This window comes from Capricornis sumatraensis, chromosome 21 (genome assembly GCF_032405125.1).
Source record: "Capricornis sumatraensis isolate serow.1 chromosome 21, serow.2, whole genome shotgun sequence".
Lineage (NCBI taxonomy): Eukaryota > Metazoa > Chordata > Mammalia > Artiodactyla > Bovidae > Capricornis > Capricornis sumatraensis.
Window position 1 is genome coordinate 44197055 of NC_091089.1, and position 22927 is coordinate 44219981.

The following is a 22927-nucleotide window of genomic DNA, read 5'->3' on the forward strand; positions in this document are numbered from 1 at the left end:
CTATGTTGGTTATAACCTGGTGGTAAATGTGGTGATGAAATTGGAGGTAGGCGTATTTAGGGAAAGCAATTCAGACCAGAAGGTCGGAGAAGGCCCTCATGGAATCCAGTAAAACAGCATGCATTCCAGGTGTAAAGAACCCATGCCTTATCAATCAATATCATTCATGTATAAGTTTCTATGTATTTGTGATATGTTTTGGTCTTAGTTATGTAAGAACTATAAAAGTTATGTGCATAATAGTGTTAGGTGTATTAATATTTAGGTAATGTTATAATATTATTATAAGGTGGCTCAGATGATAAGGAACCTGCCTGCAATTTGGGAGACCCGAGTTCAATCCCTGGTGAGGAAGATCCCCTGGAGAAGGGAATGGCTATCCAGTCCAGTATTCTTGCCTGGAGAGTCCCATAGACAGAGGAGCCTGGTGGGCTACAGTCCACGTGGTCGCAAAGAGTTGGACATGACTGAGAGACTAACACTATAATAAAACAGCTTGAATCAACACTGAGGCCCAGAATATTTTTCCCTTTTAAAGGGAAATATTGAAGCCAATTTAGAAGACGCAAACCAATATAAAAGATAAGGCAAAGGAATGGGAACCAAGGCATTTGGTGTCTATTCCTAGCTACTGGCTGGCAGCCCTCTGTGACTCGAATTCCCTCATTTGTGAAACATGACTCACAGAGTTGCAAAGGGATATTTTGGAGTTTTAAAATTAATGAAAGATATATTTTTAAAAAGTCCCTGTTCTGATGTGAAAGTTCAGAAATCATTCACAAGTTTATTACAGCGAACAAAATGGGCAAAGGAAGGGAGTGGGTGCGAGACACAGGAGCAAAGCAGGCGGCGGGGTAAACCCTCCACTGCAGGAAACGAGCTCGGCACAGAACAGCTGTTACCAAGCACATATTTGCTGGAATTTCCAGAGATGACCAGACAAACAGCAAGAAGGAAGTGGCTTTTTTTCTTTATGGAAAGTTTTATTATGGAAAATTTCTAACACGTACAAAGAACCGAGAATAGCAGGGAGCACTACCACGCAGCCCGGCAGTCGTCACTCAGGGCCGTCCAGCTTGCCTTCCACCTCCCACTCTCCGCGACTCCGGAGCCAAGTCTAGACTATATTATTATCGTATTGTTTCCCTCTAAACACGAAGGCTCGCACCTCAAAGCAGAAGAACGGGAGCAGAGAGCAGGCAGCCCAGTTGCTTTCAATTCTGCAATGTGTAACACACGAGTGATAGGGGTTACCACGGAGCTTTTTCTAGAAAAGTACAATCAAAAGAGAGACAGCTAAATCCTCTTAAGGCTCCAGGAGAGAAACTCGCCCCATAAGCCCGGATCGGCGGAGCGCAAGGTTCCTGGAAACTACTTTCAACATGTGGAGCCCAAGCACCGCCCGCCGGACCGCTTTCCGGGCGCCAGCAGGCCCCGCCCCGCCTCGGCCCGGAAGTCTCCGCCCACTGGCCCCCGCGGCCCCCGCGCGCCCCCGCTGCCCTGGGCGCGCGGGCTGGACTCGGGGGCGCGCACGCCATGCGTGCCGGCCGCTCGGGACCGCGCCCGGCGAGGCCCGGAGGCCCGCAGTTTGGCCAGCCATGTTCCTCTCCGCGGCGCTACGGGCCCGCGCGGCCAGCCTCGCCGCCCACTGGGTAAGGAGGCTCGAATGAACGCGGACGCCGCCCTCCCCGCCTCTCTCCTCGCCTCCTGTAGCGGCGGGCACGCGGGAGCCCGGGCCCGGGACTGGTCCCGGACGGCGGCAAGGACACTGCGGCCTTCACCATCTTCGGGGAGGCCGGGGGGCGACGGAGCGAGGCCTCTCCGGGACGGGAGGCTGGGGGGCGGCGCCAGGATACCCTTGCGTGGCCCGCCGCGGGCGTCCCGCTTCGCGGAGGGACGTCCCGTGGTCCCCCGGTGGCTGTGGGGAGGTTGGCCGACTAGGGTGTCCCCGCGCCCGAGTCCGTCGGGCCGGACGCCCGTGACCTCCGAGCACGTCTCACTCGGGGAAGGACACTTGAGTCCCCGGGCGAAACGCTCGTTCGTGCTCACTGAGCAGTGCGCGCCCAGAGATGAGGAGGGGCACGGCGTTGCGTCCCCGACTAGGCCTTGGGACGGCGGGGCCGGTTCCCGGGGGAAGGGGCCGACGGGGCTCTGGGCGTGGGGCGAGCCCAGCAGCTTGCACGTGAGTTCCGGTTTCGCCTGGTGGCCTCACCGCACCTTCTCCGGACTTTGGGCCTCTACGCTTGTCCCCGGTGTCCTCGAATATTCCAGTGTGCAGACTTGGTCTCTCAATAAACGCTTGAGGATCCACTCTTACCTGCTGGGCTCCAGGTGACAAAATCGGATAATAATGGTGACAGGGAACAACATTCCGCTACTGCTTTCCGTGTGCCAAGCACTGTTAACTCTTTACACTCGAAATCTCATTTATGAGGTTGATACTGTTATTTCGCCCATATTACAGTTAAGCCATGGATTTAGACATCCCCTATTCTTGTGGAGTTGATGATAGTCTTATGCAGTAGGAACTTGAGGAAGTAAATACCATACACGTGAAGGTTCAGTTGATCCTCCAACAGATTTGTACTTCGCGGGTCCACTTTATAAGCGTATTTTTTTTCTCAACAGTAGATATTAGACTATTGCAGGATCCAGAGTATATGGTGGTCTAGTCACTCAGTCGTGTCCAACTCATTGCAACCCCAGGGACTGTAGCCAGCCAGGCTCCTGTCCACGGGATTCTCCAGGCAAGAATACTGGAATCGGTTGCCATTTCCTTCTCCAGGGGATCTTAATCCCAGGGATCGAACCCAGGTCTCCTGCCCTGCAGGCAGATTCTTTACCGACTGGACTGAGCCACCAGGGTATATGGAGAAACCTCATTTGGAATCTGTTAGGTTCGTATATTCTACTACTTAGAAGTTCCACAGAAAGTTCCCTGGTGGTCTAGGGGTTAGGATTCCACTCTTTCACTGCCTGTGGCCCAGGTTCAATCCATGGTCAGGGAACTGAGACCCCAGCAAGCACTGACCGCCCCATTCCCACCCCTGCCCCCAGCCCCACCAAAAAAACAAACTCACAAAACCAGTTAGCGTACTCCCCTAACCCCCGGTATCCTTCAGGGGCCAACCGTGCAGTGTTAGAGATACTTGTGAATAGAGCATCCAGTTTTGTTTGAAGGTGCTATAATTTTTCCTAGAAGCAATAGGAATAGATTAGGGGTGGGATCAGATGGACTGGGGAGAGGGTATTCTAGGAGGAAAGGACAAAATAAGAAAAACATAATATTAGGAACAGCAAATAGAATTAAGTTCAAAAAATAAAAATCACCCATAGTTTTATCAAACGGGAGATTACCAAAACGTGAACATTTTGACGTCTGCATTGAAAAGACCTTATGGAATTTTTTAAAGTTAGATCGTATTGTTCATACTGTGTTTGTAGCCTGTTTTTTCTCATTATACATTTTGAGCAGCTTTCCTGGTTAGTAAACATTTCTGTCATTTTTAATGCTGCATGATATGCCATTGTGAAGATGTTCTGTAATTTATATAATCAGGCCCTTCTAATCTTTTACAAATATTGGGATATCAGATGACCTAGCAAAAGTCAGGAAATACATGAGTACAGAGGTTTCACTAATGAAGTTCCTTTCCTAAAAGAGACACTTTTAAGGGAATCATTTACATTTTCAAAGAAATTGCTTATTTTGTTACAATTGCTGCTTTATTAGCTAGCTGCCAGTGTCTTCAGCCACAGGCTTTTTTCAGCTTGTCATTGATTTTAAAATATCCAGAATTTAGTACTGTGTCTAGTGGAAGATACTTGTGTGACTTTGAGCCATAATTTTTAATCTCCTTGAACTTTATTTTTCGTTTCTGTGCAGTAATATCTTACTGAATGATTGCAAGAATTGCCTAAAAATTATGAAATATGGAGCGAAAAGCTACTCAGAATAGATGTATTTCCATCTTTCCTTAAGTAAATTGCCCAGTGTTTTCTCTGTTGTTGACATCACTTTACAACTGATGCTGCCTCATTGCCAAGCCACTAAGGAGTTTCATAGAGGTGAAAGGGTTGTGACATTTTCATGGATTATGTTTTCAGTTTTAGAATTTTCATTTGGTTCTTTTTTTATGGTTTCTATTTCTGTCTTTTCATTCATTGAAGATATTTTTATGTCCTTAAGCACTGTTGTAGTCATTTTAAAATGATTGTTTGGTAATGTCCACTGGTTGTCTTTTTTTCTTGAGAATGAGTTGTTTCCTTTTTTGTTGTGTGTTGAATGATTTTGGATTGTGTCTTGGATATTGTGAATGATGGTCATAGAGGTTATGAATTTTTAAAATTCCTCCAAAGAGTATTTTGTTGTAGTTATTGTTGCAAGTAGGCAATTAACTTGACTCAGACTGCAGTCTGGCTCCCTTGTGGGAAGCAGCTCACGTATTGGTTCAGTTCTTGTAGCTAGACTTTTTGGAGTCAGTCACAGAACTGGGGGCTTCTCTCTGGCTTTTTCTTTTCCTGGATTTCCCACTTGCCTATCCCCCTCCTGTGGTGGTGGTGGTTGTTCAGTCGCTAAGTTGTGTCCAACTCTGTGACCCCATGGACTGTAGCACCCCAGGCTTCCCTGTCCATGACCATCTCCCAGAGCTTGCTCTAACTCATGTCTTGAGTCGGTGATGCCATTCAACCATCTCATCTTGTCGCCCCCTTCTCCTCCTGCCCTCAATCTTCCCTAGCATCAGGGACTTTTCCAGTGAGTCGGCTCTGCATCACGTAGTTGAAGTATTGGAACTTCAGCTTCAGGATCAGTCCTTTCAGTGAATATTCAGGGTTGATTTTTTTTTAGGATTGACTGGTTTGATCTCCTTGCTATCCAAGGGACTCTCAATCGTCTTCTCCAACACTGCAGTTTAAAAGCATCAATTCTCAGCCTACACTGTGGTCCAGCTCTCATATCTGTACATGACTACTGGAAAAACCATAGGTTTGACTGTGTAGACCTTTGTTGGCTGTGATGTCTCTGCTTTTTATTATGTTGTCTAGGTTTGTCATACCTTTTCTTCCAAGCATCAAGCGTCTTTTAACTTCATGGCTGCAGTCACTGTCCACAGTGATTTTGAAGCCTGAGACATTAAGACTAGTTTTTCTCTTGGGAGTTTTAGCTGCCTATCATGGGATAGACTGGGACTTGCCTTCATGCTGAAAGAAAAAAAAAGAACAAAGAGAGTAATCAAGTGGATTCCTTCCAAAGTAATTGAGTATGGTCAATTATGAGCAGCTTTCTGAACTAATACTTCTATGGCTAGAGTTTCTAAAGTAGTGAAGAATTTAAAAGGGGGTAACGTTCTATACATTTTTACAGAATGAAACATGTTTATGAAGATCCATAGTGAATAAAAATTGGCATCCAATTTGATTCAGACATAAGTGAAACACAGTAAATTAATGGTACATTAGCTCTGCAATTGCATGCAAAAGAACGTAGGAGATTTAGCTTGTGGTTCTGGCTCTTCCATTGACTATTGTGTTACTACTATAGGCAAGCAAGGTAGAAACCTTACCTTTGAAATCTGCATTTCCTTTACCGGTGAGCCGTGAGGGAAGTCCAACTTACTTTATAAGTTGATTCTATTATTTTAAATTACTGATCTTAAAATTTCATAAGGTATTTGATTTACTGAACTTTCTTAAAATTATAGGGAAAACATATAAGAAATCTGCATAAGACAGCTGTTCAGAATGGAGCTGGAGGAGCCTTATTTGTGGTAAGTAATTAAGATTTCAGAATGAAAGGACTTGGAAGTTTGGTTAAATGCAACATCTTAAAGAGCAACATCTTTGGTGTTTGCTGGAGTGGGAGTTTGTGGGAGTTTAAATATAATTGAATTCACTGCATTTCAAGTTAAATTGGTACCAGGGCCACCCTGGGATTAAGACTTTAGATTATTCCTTGGTGAAATAACCGTGAGCCCTAACCTATTTCTTGTCATACTGTGGATTTTTCAAGATCATTTATGTTGGCTGACTGAAAATTCTGAGGCTGCAAACTGGGGAATCCCAGAATGGCACCAGCTTGAAACTCATGGATTTCAGTAATATAGCCAATACATTGGCTGTTGTCCCTCATGTTTTTGGTTTCCAGGGTTTCACTACAGGTAGAGGTTGATTGGCTGCACAATTCAGAAAGACTAAGATATGTATGCCCTTTCTGTGACAAGGTGCATTTTTCAGAAATCAATCTAGTGTTTAAGGGCAGTTTAGTGGAGTCGTGTGATGATTCAGTTGATGGTATAGTTTTGGAAAATGAATTATTTAAAGGCTGAATCTTAATAAATGAGTTAGCCATACTGTTAATAAGTAGAGTCCTGCTCTCCATTTTGTTGTCTTTGTCTAAAAATATTTGAGATGATTGTCCAAAGAAACTTTGTTTCCTTTTCCATGTCCTTGAAAAAGCAGAACTTTGTGAGTTAACAAATTAAGGGATTCAGTTCTGTTTCACCATATATACAAAACATTAATTGATGTAAGTTTTAATCTCAGTGTGACTCATTTGATTTCCTGTTGACATGCCATTTCTTGTCAGTGTTTGAAAAGGGCCTGCTCTTATTGGAGAAGAAATAAAGCTTGCTGTTGGCTAGCTTCTGTTATGGAGAACTATCTGTGGGCTAGTTTCTGTTGTGTCGGGAAGAGATGGTGCTTTTGTAGTAGGTAGTGGGTCCCTTTGATAATCTGGTACATTCTTTTGGAAAAATGTACATGTTGTCATGCTCAAAATTTTGTGTCTTAATTTCATAAGGCTTCCCAATAATCTGTAATTTTTTGTAATTATACTACGTTAGAAGGTCGTATTCTCTCGTCAAGTTGCATTACACTTTTTTTGTTTTTTTATCCTAAAGCTACTTCTTATAACTTACAAAGGGTGATTTTGAAAATGTCTAAAATTTTTAATTCTGCTAATATTATTTTGGTAATCATACTTATCAGATGTGTAGTTAATAATTAGTTTAGCCATTGCTTTTGAAGCAAGGATAGATTGACATATATCATGTTTGAATCAAAGTGAAGAAATTAAATAATCAGTAGTAGTAAGGTACAAAGTTGTTCACACTTTTCAGGGAATTTTCTTAATTTTGAGAAACGTTTTTTTCCTTTTGTGTAGCACAGAGATACTCCTGAGAATAATCCAGAAACTCCATTTGATTTCACACCAGAAAACTATAAGGTATGACTGAATTAACGTTATAGTTACGGAATATTTAGTATCTTCCAGATACATAAAAACAAGTGCTTTTTCTCTGATACAGAGGATAGAGGCCATTGTGAAAAACTACCCAGAAGGGCATAAGGCAGCAGCTGTGCTTCCTGTTCTGGATTTAGCCCAGAGACAGAATGGATGGCTGCCCATCTCTGCTATGAACAAGGTACTTCATTTTTGTGTTAGTTCAAAAAGAGGAGAGGTTGTGTATAGTAACTTCCTTATGTGGAAATTTCTCTGATGGTCATTAATGTCATAATCCAGGAATTTGAAGTTCTCCTGGATTGGGCAAACTCGGGGAGATAGTAAGGGACAAAGAGGCCTGGTGTGCTGTAGTTCATGGGGTTGCAAAGAGTTGGATACGACTTAGCAACTGAACAACAACAAATCATTTATATATCTCATACCCTAAATTATATTTATGTTTCTGTTGGTTCCCTTAATAATGCTGAAAACTGAAAGGGTGGAGCTTTTTATCCTTGCAAGAAATAGTAAGGGCATTAGAGTCAAAGAGGCTTTTTTTCCGTCTTTGAGAGGAAAAAAAGATCCCAAATATGTATAATTTGCTGTCAAGATATTCTGAAAAGGAATGTACTGTTTAAATACTAGAATTGCAGAGAAAAAGATCTGCTCACAGCTAATGTGAATCTTTCTAATACTTTGCATTTTTGGCCTCAGGCTTTAATTAAAATCCTTATAATACATGGTATTTGTGACATTTGATTATGGCAGCTTGGAATCAACAACCTAGGACAATCTTTTAAGTGACCCATTTAAATACAGTTCGTATATTCACGCATATTTTAGGATTCATTTTTTTCCTAATAGTGTTTTCAGCAGTAATCCAGATTTCAAGTTTATTCATATCCTTTTAATGTAACTACATTTGTATGGTATTATGTTATAGTGTATCATTTATGAGTGTAATACAAAGCCATATATTATTTGATTCTTGTGAGAATCACACGGCTAATAAGCCAGTGTGATTATTATTCCATTGATATAATGGAAAATATATTTTACTTTGAGCTCAGAGATTGGATTTTTCTCTGAACTTGCTCATCTGCGGTGATGATTCTGGACTAGATAGAGCTTTTCCAATTATTATATTATTATTTCTAAGTGGTAGAGCTGGGGCTGACTCATCTAATTCTGTGCAGTTTGTACTTGACTGACATCTGCAGAGATTCTGCTGTGCTTCATTCCCCTTGTCACTTTCTCACTGTGACAAGGGGAATGTCTTAGAGTCTTTCTTAGAGTCTAGGAGTGTCTTCAGTTTATCTAATGGAATCCTGGATGCAAATTTTAGATAAGAGTTCATTAATCTCTTATTTACTTGGCACGGTACTCTAACAGTGTTGTGGACTCTTGTTGATTTGTTTTGATTATGAAAAATGTTATAAAGCAAGTTTGGTTAGTAATATACTTAGTAAATGGCAACCCACTCCAGTATTCTTGCCTGGAGAATCCCACGGACAGAGGAGCCTGGCAGGCTCGCGCGTCCATGGGGTTGCAAGAGTCAGACACGACTTAGCGACTAAACCACCATACTTAGTAAACATAAGTGCTTTTTTATTTCAGTAAATTAATGTTTGGGGGCGTTTCTAAATTCCTCGTTATTTTATAACAGCCAACTTCCTCGGTGATGATTTAGGTGTGTTTCTAATCATAAATAACTTTTTTTTGAAAATTTTATGTTTTTGATAATGGTAAGCTTGTTGAAAGTCTTGCTGAATTGTCAGGCTTAGCAGAGCAAAATAAATGAGAAACCAATGTGAAAATGTTTTAAAAATATTGTCCTATTCTATGTAGAATTGGATGTGTATGTACGAGAGGAAGAAATAGCATACAGAGAATAGAATCAAAATTCTTTCCACTTTGAGACTTTTAATGTTACTGCCCTTTCCCCTCCAAGAAAAGCCCAACCTTACAACAAAAACAATATCCAGAGGCCCATGCATTATAGGGAGGTGCACAACAGCAGCTCAGGAGAACTATTTTAGTTAGACACCAGGGCCTTACAATTATCCCATTGATTGGATGCCAGCTTGTGTATTTTGAGAGAGTTCCCCAGGTTCAGAGCTGCAAGCCTAATTTAGTACCACAGAATTAGATTCAGCATAGCTACTTTAATACCGCAGGAGTGAGCCCAGGGTTAGATGTCTTTTGAGAATACATTTCCTTTAGAATCCCTGATAAGAAAAAGTTTAATATTTGTCATTTGAAATGCCATTTAACGAATTCTTTTTTCATGTCAAGACCTGAATATATGTGTGATTTTTAAGTGTCAAAATTGAAGGACTTATGCCTCGCAGATATCAAATACAGATGTAGTTTCTGCTTCTGAAGAACTTTTTTGGTTTTTACCAAATTGAAGCAGTATTGAAATTAATGTTTTTTATGACATATCTAAAGCTCAATTAATAAACATTGTAACCGTATTATTAAAATATTTTAGGTTGCAGAAATTTTACAAGTACCTCCAATGAGAGTGTATGAAGTAGCAACTTTTTATACAATGTATAATCGAAAGCCTGTTGGAAAGTATCACATTCAAGTCTGCACTACCACACCTTGCATGCTCCGAAACTCCGACAGCATACTGGAAGCCATTCGGAAAAAACTTGGTATGGGGCACAGTATATTTATAGTGTTTATAAAAAATAGATTTGTCTTTTGAAATGTGACCTCTTTCTACCTAAATTTTCCAACTTTTACTATCATATTGGATCTGTACTTGATGCGTAAATTTCTGTCTTACTGTTTGCCCACCATTATTTCTTCTGTATTCTTTCGTTCTCATTCTCAAAGCTGAGTTTTCATGTTTTCTTTCCTAATCATTGAGTATGTTTTAAAAGCTTCTTAAAATTTTAAAGTGTTCGTTGCTTAGAAAAGTAAGTTTCACTCATTGTGTGATAGCATGTGGCATATGAAGTGACTGTATTATCCTCATTCTTCCAAACAAGACTTGGAACAAATAAGATTTGGAAAAGGAAGAATGCTTCAGGAAGGGAAGTGTGGAAGAAGATGTTACTACAGGGGCAAACTGCCATTGTCACATTTATCAGTATACATACCAAATGAAGTAAAAGGAGGTGTCTCTGAATCTTGTTGTTACTGAATATAAAGTACTTGCATGTTGTAAAAATAGCTGGACAGTATTAAAGTATATGAAACAGAGGCTGAAGTCTGCTTGAAATTACATCCCCCTACCTCTGAGGTACAAATTTGTGATGACAGTTGGGTATATCAGTTTTAGAGTTAATGTTGTTTTAATTATTTTCATTGTTGAATACATACTTGTAATATGTCTGTTTGCTTTTTTGCACTTGATTTTGACTATGATAATATGTATGTCTGCCTCATTTTTCTATATAAGTTAAATTATGCTGCAGTTACTTTCACATATGCATCTCTTTGCATACTTGTCCAAGTACATGAAGGTGGTTTCCAAGATGTAGAATTGCTGGGTCAGATTTTATCAAAATGCCTTCCCTAAAGATTTGAGAGTACTTACTATCCTCACATTCTTAATGATCTTTGACATTAACTGTTTTCTGAGTCTTCCCCAGTCTGATTGTATAGCTATAATACAATAGTAGATTAATTATCAATGATCAAAATTTATATGGTCTGATACACTGTTATGTAACAACAAACACTGGAGATGAGGCCCTTGAAATTTGACTGTTTGAAAAGGAACAGGTCCACTTAAGAAATCCTTGAATGTTCTATAATAATTATACAGAGTTTGTTTAATTTAAGAAGTTCAGTGCTCTTAAATACTTTTTACATGCCTCTGTAATGGGTTGGTTTTGTTTTGTTTCCTTAAACTATGTTGCAATTAAAATATTATCTGATCCTTACAGTGTTTATTTGCACTTTTAGGAATAAAGGTTGGAGAGACTACACCTGACAAACTTTTCACTCTTATAGAAGTCGAATGTTTAGGGGCCTGTGTAAATGCACCAATGGTTCAAATAAATGACAACTACTATGTGAGTATTTACTTAATGTAAATTAAACTTGTATGACATTATATTTAAAATACTTGATTTCCTGTTGGTATAAATATCTAGAAGGTTTTTTTTGTGGTTTCAAAGTTTATTAAAAATCAAATAATTATGAATAAAAATATGTCAGTTTTAGCTTCCACATTATTGTCCACAAGAACATTTTTCAAAAATTGTCATCCAAAAAAAAGTTATCATCATTAAACATTTTTGCATTTAACTCCAGGATACATTTTAAAAACTTTTAAATAACAAAAACTTAAATACAAAAAATAAACACCACAGCTTAATAGATAACATTTTGCCACACATGCTTCAGGTATTATAATTTTTATCATTGTTATTATACATGTACTGTGCTTGACCCCATGGACTATAGCCCTCCAGGCTCCTCTGTCCATGGGATTCTCCAGGCAAGAATACTGGAGTGGGTTGCCATTACATAGAAATAAGCTGTATCTGAGGGTAAACTTCTCCTACCCCTATTCAAAATCCTGTTCCTTTCCTTTCATTCCCAGAGATAACCACTATCATAAATTTAGTGTGTATTCTTCCTGTATGTGTTTTTTAAACTTTGAAAATATATGTATCCAGGCATGGTAATCATACTGTGTTGTGTGTTTTAAAAATTTTACAGAGATGGTATCATACCTTTGTCTAAAAATTGCTTTAGCTGGATCTGACAAGTTTTGATAAGTAATATTTTTATCATTTAGTTCTAAATATTTTTAAATTTTGCAATTTTATTTCTTTGACTTTTTTTTTAGAAGTGTTAATATCCAGGTGTGTGGCATTTTCTAGTTATCTTTTTTAATTGCTTGCTACCCTAATTATATAGTGGTTTTCATTCATAATATCTTGTTAGCTCATAACTCTTAGAAGTTTCTTTATGGAAATTCTTTTAGGCCCGTGTTGAAGGTAGATTATTCCAGAAGTTGATGTTGCTTCTCTCTTGCCCTTGGAAATACTACTGGCCTGAAAGAAATCCCTTCTCCTTATATCCTCCCTCTTCTTCCCCTGAAGTGTAAGGTTCCAGACTAGCAGGGTGTTTTGAGGGGCAGTTTTAAATTTCTGGTTTCCTTTATGTTGAGAATATACCCTTTGGGTGTCTCCACTTTGTGTGGTTTGGATGCCCTCCTGTGCCTGTGACTTTGTCCCTTGCCCCTGTAGGTTGTGACATCCTGAAGCCAAGTTTGTTTGGTGTTCCACGTCTCCCTAAGTTTTCATTGAGTTTTGGACCTCTGAGTATTTTTTCCTTGTCAATGTCTTAATAAAATTTTAAAGTTTTTGTTTTTTATTTTATTTAGCATTTATAGTTGTTAACAGCAGGACATTCAGTCAGGATAGCTGGCCTGCCATGCCTGAAATGGAAATCTATGATTTTATTTTAAATGAAGATGAAATTGGACTTCTTTGGCATTTTATGTTTCTAGGATACTTCTATTACCTATAGGGATTTTGTTCATTTTAATGACGGTGATTCAAATTTCTTACCCCCTCTCTTTCTCATATGTAAAAAAAATACCTTTTAACAATATGGCAATAACTTTCCCTCTCCTACATTTCTGCCATTTACTCATAATCAGGAGGATCTTAATTTAAGCAGGAATTAGACAGTCAAGGCTTTGTATGAAGCACTGTAAGTTTAAATATAGTAGTCTATGGGTTTATGCAAGAGCTTCTTTCAGTCATTCCTGGTATGATCTTTGGTAAGGCAGTTAACTTTTATGGATCTCAGTTGACTGGTGGATAAAATGAAATGGTCACATAAACTTTGAATGGCTACCAATTAGGGGAAAACTATAAAACACATTTTGAGGATGGTTGGGTAGATTTGAATATGGTCTTGACATTTGATTTTATTAAGGAACTATTGTTAATTGGGTGTGATAATGGTATTGTTTTATTTAAGAACATTTAAAAATATTCTGGGCATTCCATGGTGGTCCAGTGGTTAAAGCTCCACATTTTCAGTGCTGTGGCCCACGTACAATCCCTGGTCAGGGAACTAGGATCCCCCAAGTCATGTGGCATGGCCAAAAAAAAAAGTTCTTAGGAGATGCCTGCTGTGGTTATTAAGGTGAAGTGTCATGATGTCTGTAGCTTGCTTTTAAATGGTACAGTACAAACACAAAACCAGAAGGCATGTTGTACATAATTCATACATGACAAGAAATATGATTATTCATGTGGGCCTCCCTCATGACTCAGCTGGTAAAGAATCTGCCTGCAATGCAGGAGACCTGGGTTCGATCCCTGGGTTGGAAGATCCCCTGGAGAAGGGAAAGGCTACCTACCCCAGTATTCTGGCCTGGAGAATTCCATGGACTCTACAGTCCATGGGGTCTCAAAGAGTCGGACACAAATGGGAGACTTTCATTCATGATTATTCATGTATACTTTGAAATTTTCATAATAAAGAGTTATAGGGGATAAAAATCACTAAATGAGTTTAAAGATTCCTTATAGTTTTGAAGTTCTGAGCATCTTTTGAACTCTAAGCAGTTTTTATTTCCATAAATGTTTATCATCATCTGTTAAAGGGCTTCTGTATGGCAAGGCACTAAAGACACTGTATGGAAGCATGATTCTCTATTCTAGTACCAGAGGCCTCAAAAGATCTTAAGGACTTAATAATTTTGAGGGGTAGAGGGGATATAACGTAGTTTAGGCATTTTCCTCTTAGTTTAATTTTGCCCCGTTCTGTTTTGACTAAACCTATTGCGTAGCCAGGGTTAAGAGTGTGTCTGTGTGTTTTAATTGTATTTATTATTTTAAATAACAGAATCCTTTCTTGAGGTCAGAATTTTACACAGGTGTACAGTGTACAAAATACAAAGTTGGTCTGGTTGAAATAAGGATTGGAGGGTCAGAATTTTTAAAATAAATGTCTCCAAAATTACTTTTTTGGAAAATTAAGTGACGTTTGAAACAGGTTGAATTTCACCTGTGAAATCAAGAAGATATCACTGGAGTATTAGGTCTTTGGCTTAGTGATAGATACTAGGCATGTACTGTTTATGACTGCCAGTGTATCTCACCGATTCCTCAGGGATATAGCATTTGTTGAGCATGTGCAGGCCCGTGTTCTATTTTACGTATTTTTGCTTTTAAACCTCAAAACATTCTGAAGTCAGTTGAGAAATGAAGAAACAAATTTGGGGAGGCTGAGTAATTTCTCTAAGACTGCTGGCTAGTAAGTGCTGGAACTTGAGCTCAAATGCAGAACTGTCTCCCTCAGAGCACCGGTCTTGCTGCCCCTTCAGCTGCAGTTCCTACTGCGATTGCATTTGGCAGGACAGGCTATGTCTAGGAATTACTCAGGTGTGCTGCCTTGGTAAGTAACTCGTGAGGTGGGACAGACAGTAATAAACTGATACTAGGGATTCACACTGATTTTAGTAGTAGGATGTAATTTTAATATGACTGTCTTACATTTTTTTCCTAGGAGGATCTGACACCTAAAGATATTGAAGAAATTATTGATGAACTGAAGGCTGGCAAAATCCCAAAACCTGGGCCAAGGTATTATTTTTTTTTTTTCAATAAATTTTAATGGCTTAACCTAAGTTCGTGTTTCATGTAAACTTAAAAAATTTTATACCGTAAGTCTTTGGGAGTTTTCAGGAGCCTTGAATGCTGTCTAAACCAACTTGTCATTTAAAGAAATGATTTTTTTACCCTCTCTAAAACCGTGTCAGATAATCATCTGGTATATACCTGGATATTTATAAGGAAGGCAGATTTACTACAGATAGAAACCTCTTTCATTGTTTAAAAGTTCATGCTGCCAGAATTTGACTCAATGTCTGTCTTCCTCTTTTCCCCGTAGAGGTCCCAAGATTCTCTCCTTTGAACGAACACAAGATAATTTTTAGACCTCTTCCAAATGACAGCCCTTTAGTTACTCGAAACAGCTATATCATCTTCCTCATATCTTTTCTCAGATTTAATATCCACAGTTGTTTCATTGTTTTTCCTTACATGGCATAGTTTTGGTCTCCCTCCTTTCTATGTCTTCTAGTTGGCTGATGACTTTAATGTGATACTTGGCCTAATCACAGTATTTGAGATACGTACTCAGCGTGTAGAGCACTGTGGGACTGTCATCTTTATTCCAGACATCATGCTTACAATAATGCAGCCTAATTACATCAATTCTTACCTCACATCATTATACCATTACATTGTGCTTACAATCCGTTAGAATACCTAGATCTTTTTCAACTTAAACACTGTTTATCCAGGTTGTGTCATTCTAATTATTCCTTTCTGTTTTCACCCTGAACTTTTGCTTCCAAACAAACTCCTATTCCTTATCTAAGTGTTCACATTACTTAAAATTCTCTCTTAATACTAGCAGTGTTTGCATAGTTTAATAGTCATATTCCCTTTGTATTTTTTTTTCTGCTTATGTCATAAAATTTTCCTTGTCTCAACATATTTGTAGGTTTTAAAGGCCATATAGTATTCTGATATATTGAGGGAACTATGATGTGACCTTTATGACACTGTATTAAAATACATTTTCCTTCTTTTTGTTGTAAACAACAATTCTCTGAGGTTGAATTACTAGGTCAAGAGGCTATGCATGGTTTTGTGGTCTGCTGGAAGTACTCCCTCAGTGTTCTGGCTGACTACTGACCCTACCTAATAAGAAAAAGGGACTTCCCTTGTGGCTCAGATGGTAAAGAATCTGCCTGCAGTGCAGAAGAACCGGGTTTGATCCCTAGGCGGGAGGATCCCCTGGAGAAGAAAACGGCAACTCAACTCCAGTATTCTTGCCTGGAGAATCCCATGACAGAGGATCCTGGTGGGCTGTAGTTCATGGGGTCGCAAAGAATTGGACATGACTAAACAACTAACTGAGAAAAAGAGGTCAGTTCAGGATAACTTAAGTTTAGCAAAGGCAAGCAGGCCCCTAAAAAACACACTCTTCTTTCAGCACTTGAAATGAATTTACTTAAAAGAGGCTTGGCATTCTCTTCCTAGTTCCTGGCTTTCTTGGGCTACACTGAAAATATTTTGAGGAGTAAAACATTTCCACTTTGAAGAATCAGTCTCCATTATGGAGGCTACTGAAGTGAAACCTTTTGTCATGTCACATCACAGTATTTCTCTTGCTTTGTCTATTTTATTACATTCCCTCAGCATTCGTTTCACAAATATTTCTGGATACGTGCTGTGTGCCAGTCACTATCTTAGGTTGTCTGTACAAATTATGAACAAGGTAAAGTTGTCATATATTTTATATTCTAGTGATGGAGACAACTGGTGTAAAGTGAGAAGTGAAAATTTAGTTGCTCATTCGTGTCCGACTCTTTTCGACCCCGTGGACTATAGTCCACCAGGCTCCTCTGTCCATAGGATTCTCTGGGCAAGAATACTGGAGTGGGTTGCCATTGCCTTCTCCAGGGGATCTCCCCGACCCAGGGATTGAATCTGGGAGTCCCACATTGTAGGCAGACGCTTTACCGTCTGAGCCACCAGGGAAGTCCTTTAATTGGTGTAATATCTGAGTGATAAATGCTGGGAGAATGATTGGAGGTAAATTTAGTCAGGGGAGGCCTTTCTGAGGTAAGTTAATGACCTGAATAAGCCCAAAGTAGTCATGTAAAAATCTGGAGGAACAGTGTTCTAGAGGGGAAAGAAGATGTGTTAAGGTCCTGGAGGAAAGGTAAGATGACGTTATGGTTGAAGTGAGGTGATGAGGGAGGAAAAGGGTGGAAGAGGTCAGAGAGGTAGAGACCCAGGTAAACAATTTGGGTTGAATCCTCAGTATAAAAAACTGTTGAGTGTTTTCAGTAGGGGATGATAGGTGTGATCTTATTAAAAGTATCATCCTAGTTGCTGTGTAAAGAATAGTTTAAAATTTAATGGATGTTGTGGGACAGGAATTATGAATGCTTTCTAACTTTTTAGTATGAGTACCTCTGATTGCTTTAACTAAAGAAGATTCGAGGTAGGGCACATTTGGGGAAGAAAAGTCACTTCGTTTTGGATGTGCTACTTAGCATGTTTGAGATGCTTAAACTCATGGTAGAATGGCTAAAAGGTAGATACAAGCTTGGAATTTAGGAAATACATTAGGGCTGGAAATACACATTGGGGATTTGTTAGTTATTGTGTTAATAGATGGCATTTAAAGTTCTAAGTCTGGATGAGATTGTGTGTGTTAGTTGTTCAGTTGTGTCCAACTCTTTGCGACCCCAGGGACTGTAGCCCACCAGAAAGAATCCTCTGTCCAGGATTGAACCTGGGTCTCCTGGACTGTAGGCAGATTCTTTATAGTCTGAGCCACCAGGGAAGCCCCTGGATGAGATTACCAGGGGTAAAATTAGTTTGTTTTTAATCCAGGGGGTACTGTAACATTGTATTTGAACATTAATAAATAGGAACTAAGTAGCACAGTTAAGCATTTTCACCATCTAATAATAGGGATGTTGCTTATCAGTAATTTTAAAGTTATTCAGTGGGAGTTTTTGACATTGTTCCAGATTTGAGCCAAAGACTTTAGAATTACTGGTTTCTCAATCTATTTTTACTTCCTTCTTATCACCTCTTATTTAAAAAGTTGAGATAGGGAATTCCCTGGCTGTCCAATGGTTAGGACTCTGCACTTCCACTGCAGGGACACGGTGGGTGGGAACTAAGATTGCACAGGCCACGTGGTGCAGCCAAAAATTTTTTAAGTGAATAAAATGGCAGTAACCAAAATACAGCTATAGTTATTCTTTAAATTATCCTAATCTGGCTACTTCTTACTAGTATTTTTAAAATAAAGTGCTCTGCCTTTAATATTTGACAGAGGTGCTAGTTGTGAAACTGGTTCTGCGGTAACTGACTTGAGCCCTGCTATCACGTATACTCTGGACAGAACTGGTAAAGATGACTGTCTCTGTGGTTCAGAACTGCTTTTATTTTGGTAAATGATGGCTAGAAAGAAAATGCTAAACTGATGGTAATACAATATTCTTTCTTTTAACATTTATAAATATTTGTGTGCTAGGGATTGTTTTTAAAGTATTGAACATAACCTCTAACCCTGCTTTCAACTTATTGATGAATAGAGGTTGTTTTTTAGTATGGATTATCTGAAACTAATTTTAAATCCAACTTGAATTCTTCATATTTAGTTTTAAAAAGATATTTTAAATTTTACAGAATTCTTTGGGGGTATAGAAAACATCTTCCCAGAAGAAGGAACATAGTAAGGAAAAGAAAGAGAGGTCCTTCAAAGTTAATTAATTTTATTGTTTTACTGGTAGTCAAGAGCAGCAAGTGTGCCTGCTCAGTTGTGGCTGACTCTTTGCGACCCCATAGACTGTAGCCCACCAGATTCCTCTTCTGTCCATGGAATTCTCCAGGCAAGAATACTAGAGTGGGTTGCTACCAGTTAACATTAAAAAAAAAAAAAAAAAATTACAAAGCGAAATACTGTTTTTATAGCATTTTGCCACTTACCCTACAACTTTAATTTTAGGCTCTAACAGATAGTGTAGTGACTGCTTTTGTATTTGGTTTTCATAGTAAACCTATAATGCAGATATATTAACTGATTTCTGACTTTGTAGGTATTATTATACTACACTAATTACTTGCATTATGTAATATAATATCTTGAAAGAGCTTATAAATGATTATGTGGTGTCATTTTCCTGTCCCCTCAACAAATGATTTTCTAGGGCTCTAAAAATAGACTTGTAAGATTGATGACAGAATGTGAAGGGCAAAGCCAGAGGGAATAAAAAGATTTAATTGAGTAAGTTCTTCAGCTGAAATCTATGGCAGGAACAAGGTAAATGAACAAAGCCAGGGAATAGGAGGGTGAAACAGGAGTAGGTGCTGAGCGAGGCTCTAGCAGCAGAGGTCAGACAGGACAGAGGTTGAGCCTAAAGATCACCTGGGAAAGTATGTGTAGGGGTGAAAAGAGGACAGGTTCGTCTACCTCTTGCTGCCTCTCTTCATAGAACTGTAGGAAGATCTGTTCATGTTTTCTTTGTGGCTATGGTAGCCACCCTGATCTAGAGCCTGCTGTTGAAAACTACTAATAATTTAACCTTTAAAAACATCAATACAAATTAATTTCATCTTCACTGCTTCTAAGGGACATCCTCCCAAACCCTCAAATCTCTCAAAGAACTCAGTTTCTGTTTGTTTCCAAATATAGTATATTAAGTATGTATTCCCTGTGACACTGGATCTCAAGTCAAAATTCAAATATAAAAAGAATAAATGTAGTGCTCTAGTTTATTAAAACATGATTTTAAAAACGTCCTCTGGGGTTGAGTTCTTAGCTCTCATCTCTGGGCAGACGCTGACTCACCCCAGACTTGGTTTCTGTGTCTGTAAAACACTCTGGCCAGTGTCCCTTGTCTCTTGGCACTGTAAAGATTTAATGAGCCACTGATATATGTTCACTGATGAGTGAGAACTAGCATTAGTATTATTTTTATATTTTTCATATTTCATATTTTTATACATCAGTTTTCATATTTAGGAAGTGAAAATCTTGCAGCAGTTGTGATATTTGGATTAAATAGGCCATGCTAGTTCTTGGGAGAGAAATAGTTTCTTATCTGGGCTGTTGTGAGGTAACAATTGTAAATGGTAATCATTAGCAGTCAGCTTAATGTTACTTTTCTTTCAGGAGTGGACGCTTCTCCTGTGAGCCAGCTGGAGGTCTTACCTCTTTGACTGAACCACCAAAAGGACCTGGGTTTGGTGTGCAAGCAGGCCTTTAATTTATATTCGCTGTAAACATGTCAGTGGAGAAATAAAATATGAATCTCCTATCTACTTAAACTTTTTATATTACTTGTTCATTTCCATCTAGGTACACCTTGCTTGTAACCTAGCAACTTACAGCTGTTAAGTATCATGTCAGAACTTCAGAGCACCATTTTCAACTGCCTGTTCACTTTTATCAATATTAGGGTACTGTGAAATAAAAATTCTGTCAAATTTCAAGTATATTTTGCTCTCCCATCTTTAGCCATAGGCAAATCTTAATATGATCTCTCTATAAACCTTATTTGTTAGTATTTTCTTTAAACATTTTTGTATTTGTGGCACAAAGTTGTTACTGTAATTTCAACTGGTAAGTGATATGTCAAGCAGACTAGGTGTGACAAGGATAAGGTAGTTGTCTTTAGATGTACTGTTTATTATTTTTAAAGAGGGAAGGTACAAAACACTTTGACATTATTCTTCACTCTTCTGACACTGCAGGTACACAAAAACTAACTAGGGGAAGAAACTGGAAATATAACTTGAGTTTGAAAGTTCAGTGGGAATGGGAAATATGCTCCTCAGTTGAATGCATATTACAAGTTTAGAAACTGAATGCATACTACAACTTAGAAGAATAAAACCCTTTGTGTATATCATCCAGTTCAGGAAACTAGCTATGAGTTTTGCAAGTTTGAATAAAAAATTAATAGCCAGCTTGCCAGCTTTAATTCAGGGGTAGATCTAAATAATCCAACTGTTTCAGGATTTCTCAAAGTCACTGGTTGGCCTTAGTCTTATGACAGACTAGTATATGATGCTTAAAAATATGAACAAACATTTTACTTTTTGATACTGCCTTTACGAATTTTCATTTTTCACCTAAGAAGGTAACAGCAAAAGTAATTTTTCAAGAGGCACAAAAAAAACACAGTGAAAATGCTCCCTTCTGCCCCAGAGCCCTCAGATCTTCCCACAGGCAATGGAATGCTTTTATTATTTTTTTTTTTTTAAATAGTCTTATCTTCTCTGTTAGCTGTTAGGGTTTTATTTGAAATTATGAAAAAATACGTAAGAATAAATTATGAAAATTTTAAATAACTTTAAATTCCTTTAAAATTCTATTGTAAAAAATGTCTTATATTCTTTTTTTTTTTTTCCCCAAGTAGATGAACAGTTAGGAATGGGAAGGTTTCAGATACTAGTTGAAAAAACAAGTTATGTATTAAAGATATTGGTTATTATGTTCTATTTTAGAAGCAGAAAATTTGTTTTAGGTCTTTATAGGCATACTGTTACACCATTATCAAAAAATACTTTTAGATCATCACTTACATTGTGCTACAGTAGTATGTATTAGGATTTTGAGTTGAATCTTAATTTTTTTTGGCCATTTTTCTTGAAAATTGTACCAATTTTTTACACAAGAACACTGGTTTTTAATAATTACAGATAGGCTTTTAAAAACATCTGGCAGGTAAAATTTCATTACAGTAATCCAAGATGGTTCCAAAGATATATGAACACGTTTGATTCAAAACTCCTTGCCAGTTTTTTGTTGCTAGAGATGACAGCTATAGCCTAGCCTGATTCTCAAACCAATGAAGAGAAGCTGGTGGTGTTGATGTGTCTACCACCATTTGCTCCCTCTTTTCCTCTTCTCATTTCCTAGCTCTATGATGTTTTTTTCAAAAAGAGCTATTTAGGGAGGAAATGTTCATATTACAAAAATAGAGCAACAAATAATTCAACTTGTCATTCTTCCTACTGGGCAAAAATTCTTGTGCCTGGGTTTTTTGGTGGTTTTTGGAGTGGCTACTGAACGTTGCTAGGGAAGGCTACCAGTTCCTCAGAAGTACTTGAGCTATAACTGGACAGAGCAACTGTCCTATTATATCCTATAGCAAGTGACAATCATATGGGTATTCACTGCCCAAGTATTACATCTGTAAAGACTGTCAATATGGTAAGCCATGACTGAGATTTTATTTTTATTAATTCACCTTCCTGAAATATGGCAGGATTTTCTGAATGATCTAACTGGACTTCATGTAGAAAACATAACAGTAGTTGATTCTAACAGTAAGAAGTTGGAAAGAGTAAATTTTGCAGATGGCTTCTATTTCACATACCACATATGCATTTTAAGTGTCTGGTAGTAATAATCCTAAATAAATGTGATAAAACTTAACCTTGGCTAAGAGTGATGTTTGTTGCTTGGGATCCTTGACCTGGTGCTATTAAAAAAACATTTTGCCCACTTGCTGAAGAGATTTGAGCTAATGAAAGACAGGGCTCTACAGTGAAAAGCCTTAGCTACATAGTCAACTAGCTCCAGCTTCTTTTCAGGCCTCTATCCTATTATATCTATATTAAGAATTACCCTCTTGATTTGTACTTCCAGTTTCACATTAAAAAGGAAAATTAGCTCCTCTTCCCTTCGTAAGTTTCATTTGAACCTTTCCAATAACAAATTGGCTGATTTATAATGTGTCACATATAATCTTAATAGGAGTTTAAAATTTTTTGCAACTTGTAGAAATTTTACAAACTTCTACAATGAACTTTGTACAGATAGTGTCCTTATTCAGTAGTAGACAGTACAATGCCTTGGATCATAACTACCCACGTAATCTGATTTTTAAGTAACAAGGCTGTGCATGTAGTTATTGCCATAAATTATGGTTAACTGATTTCAGCAAATTCAAGATTTGCTTTCAATTTTTAACTGAGGCTTGTACTGCTGTAGAAATAGTTATTGCTATTGTCGTTACAGCGAGTTAAATGAGAACCAATTCAACCACTTGAGAAGTCAGACGAGTTGGTTATAAATTTTTAGTATTTGTTACTTCATGCCATAAATATCCAACTTAAATGTAACAGTGTTCCACTTCTAGCCACAAGGTGCAGTCTTACTACTCATTTT

General features: G+C 38.3%; 1 protein-coding gene across 1 annotated transcript; it reads left to right on the plus strand.

Moving 5' to 3' along the window:
* Positions 1 to 1559: 1559 nt before the first annotated feature.
* NDUFV2 (NADH:ubiquinone oxidoreductase core subunit V2) lies at positions 1560 to 22114 on the plus strand. Its single transcript, XM_068993620.1, has 8 exons — positions 1560 to 1652; positions 5703 to 5768; positions 7163 to 7225; positions 7308 to 7424; positions 9717 to 9885; positions 11147 to 11256; positions 14720 to 14796; positions 19922 to 22114. The coding sequence occupies exons 1-8, from the start codon at positions 1599 to 1601 to the stop codon at positions 20013 to 20015; spliced, it is 750 nt and encodes a 249-aa protein (XP_068849721.1). The 5' UTR covers positions 1560 to 1598; the 3' UTR covers positions 20016 to 22114.
* The last annotated feature ends 813 nt before the right edge of the window (positions 22115 to 22927 follow it).

Excerpts from the sequence above, each read along its gene's own strand:
- NDUFV2 (XM_068993620.1), top strand. The coding sequence starts at position 1,599 with ATGTTCCTCTCCGCGGCGCTACGGGCCCGCGCGGCCAGCCTCGCCGCC. Across the intron at positions 7,226-7,307 it reads TCACACCAGAAAACTATAAG|AGGATAGAGGCCATTGTGAA; the intron begins GTATGACTGAAT and ends TCTCTGATACAG. Across the intron at positions 14,797-19,921 it reads ATCCCAAAACCTGGGCCAAG|GAGTGGACGCTTCTCCTGTG; the intron begins GTATTATTTTTT and ends CTTTTCTTTCAG.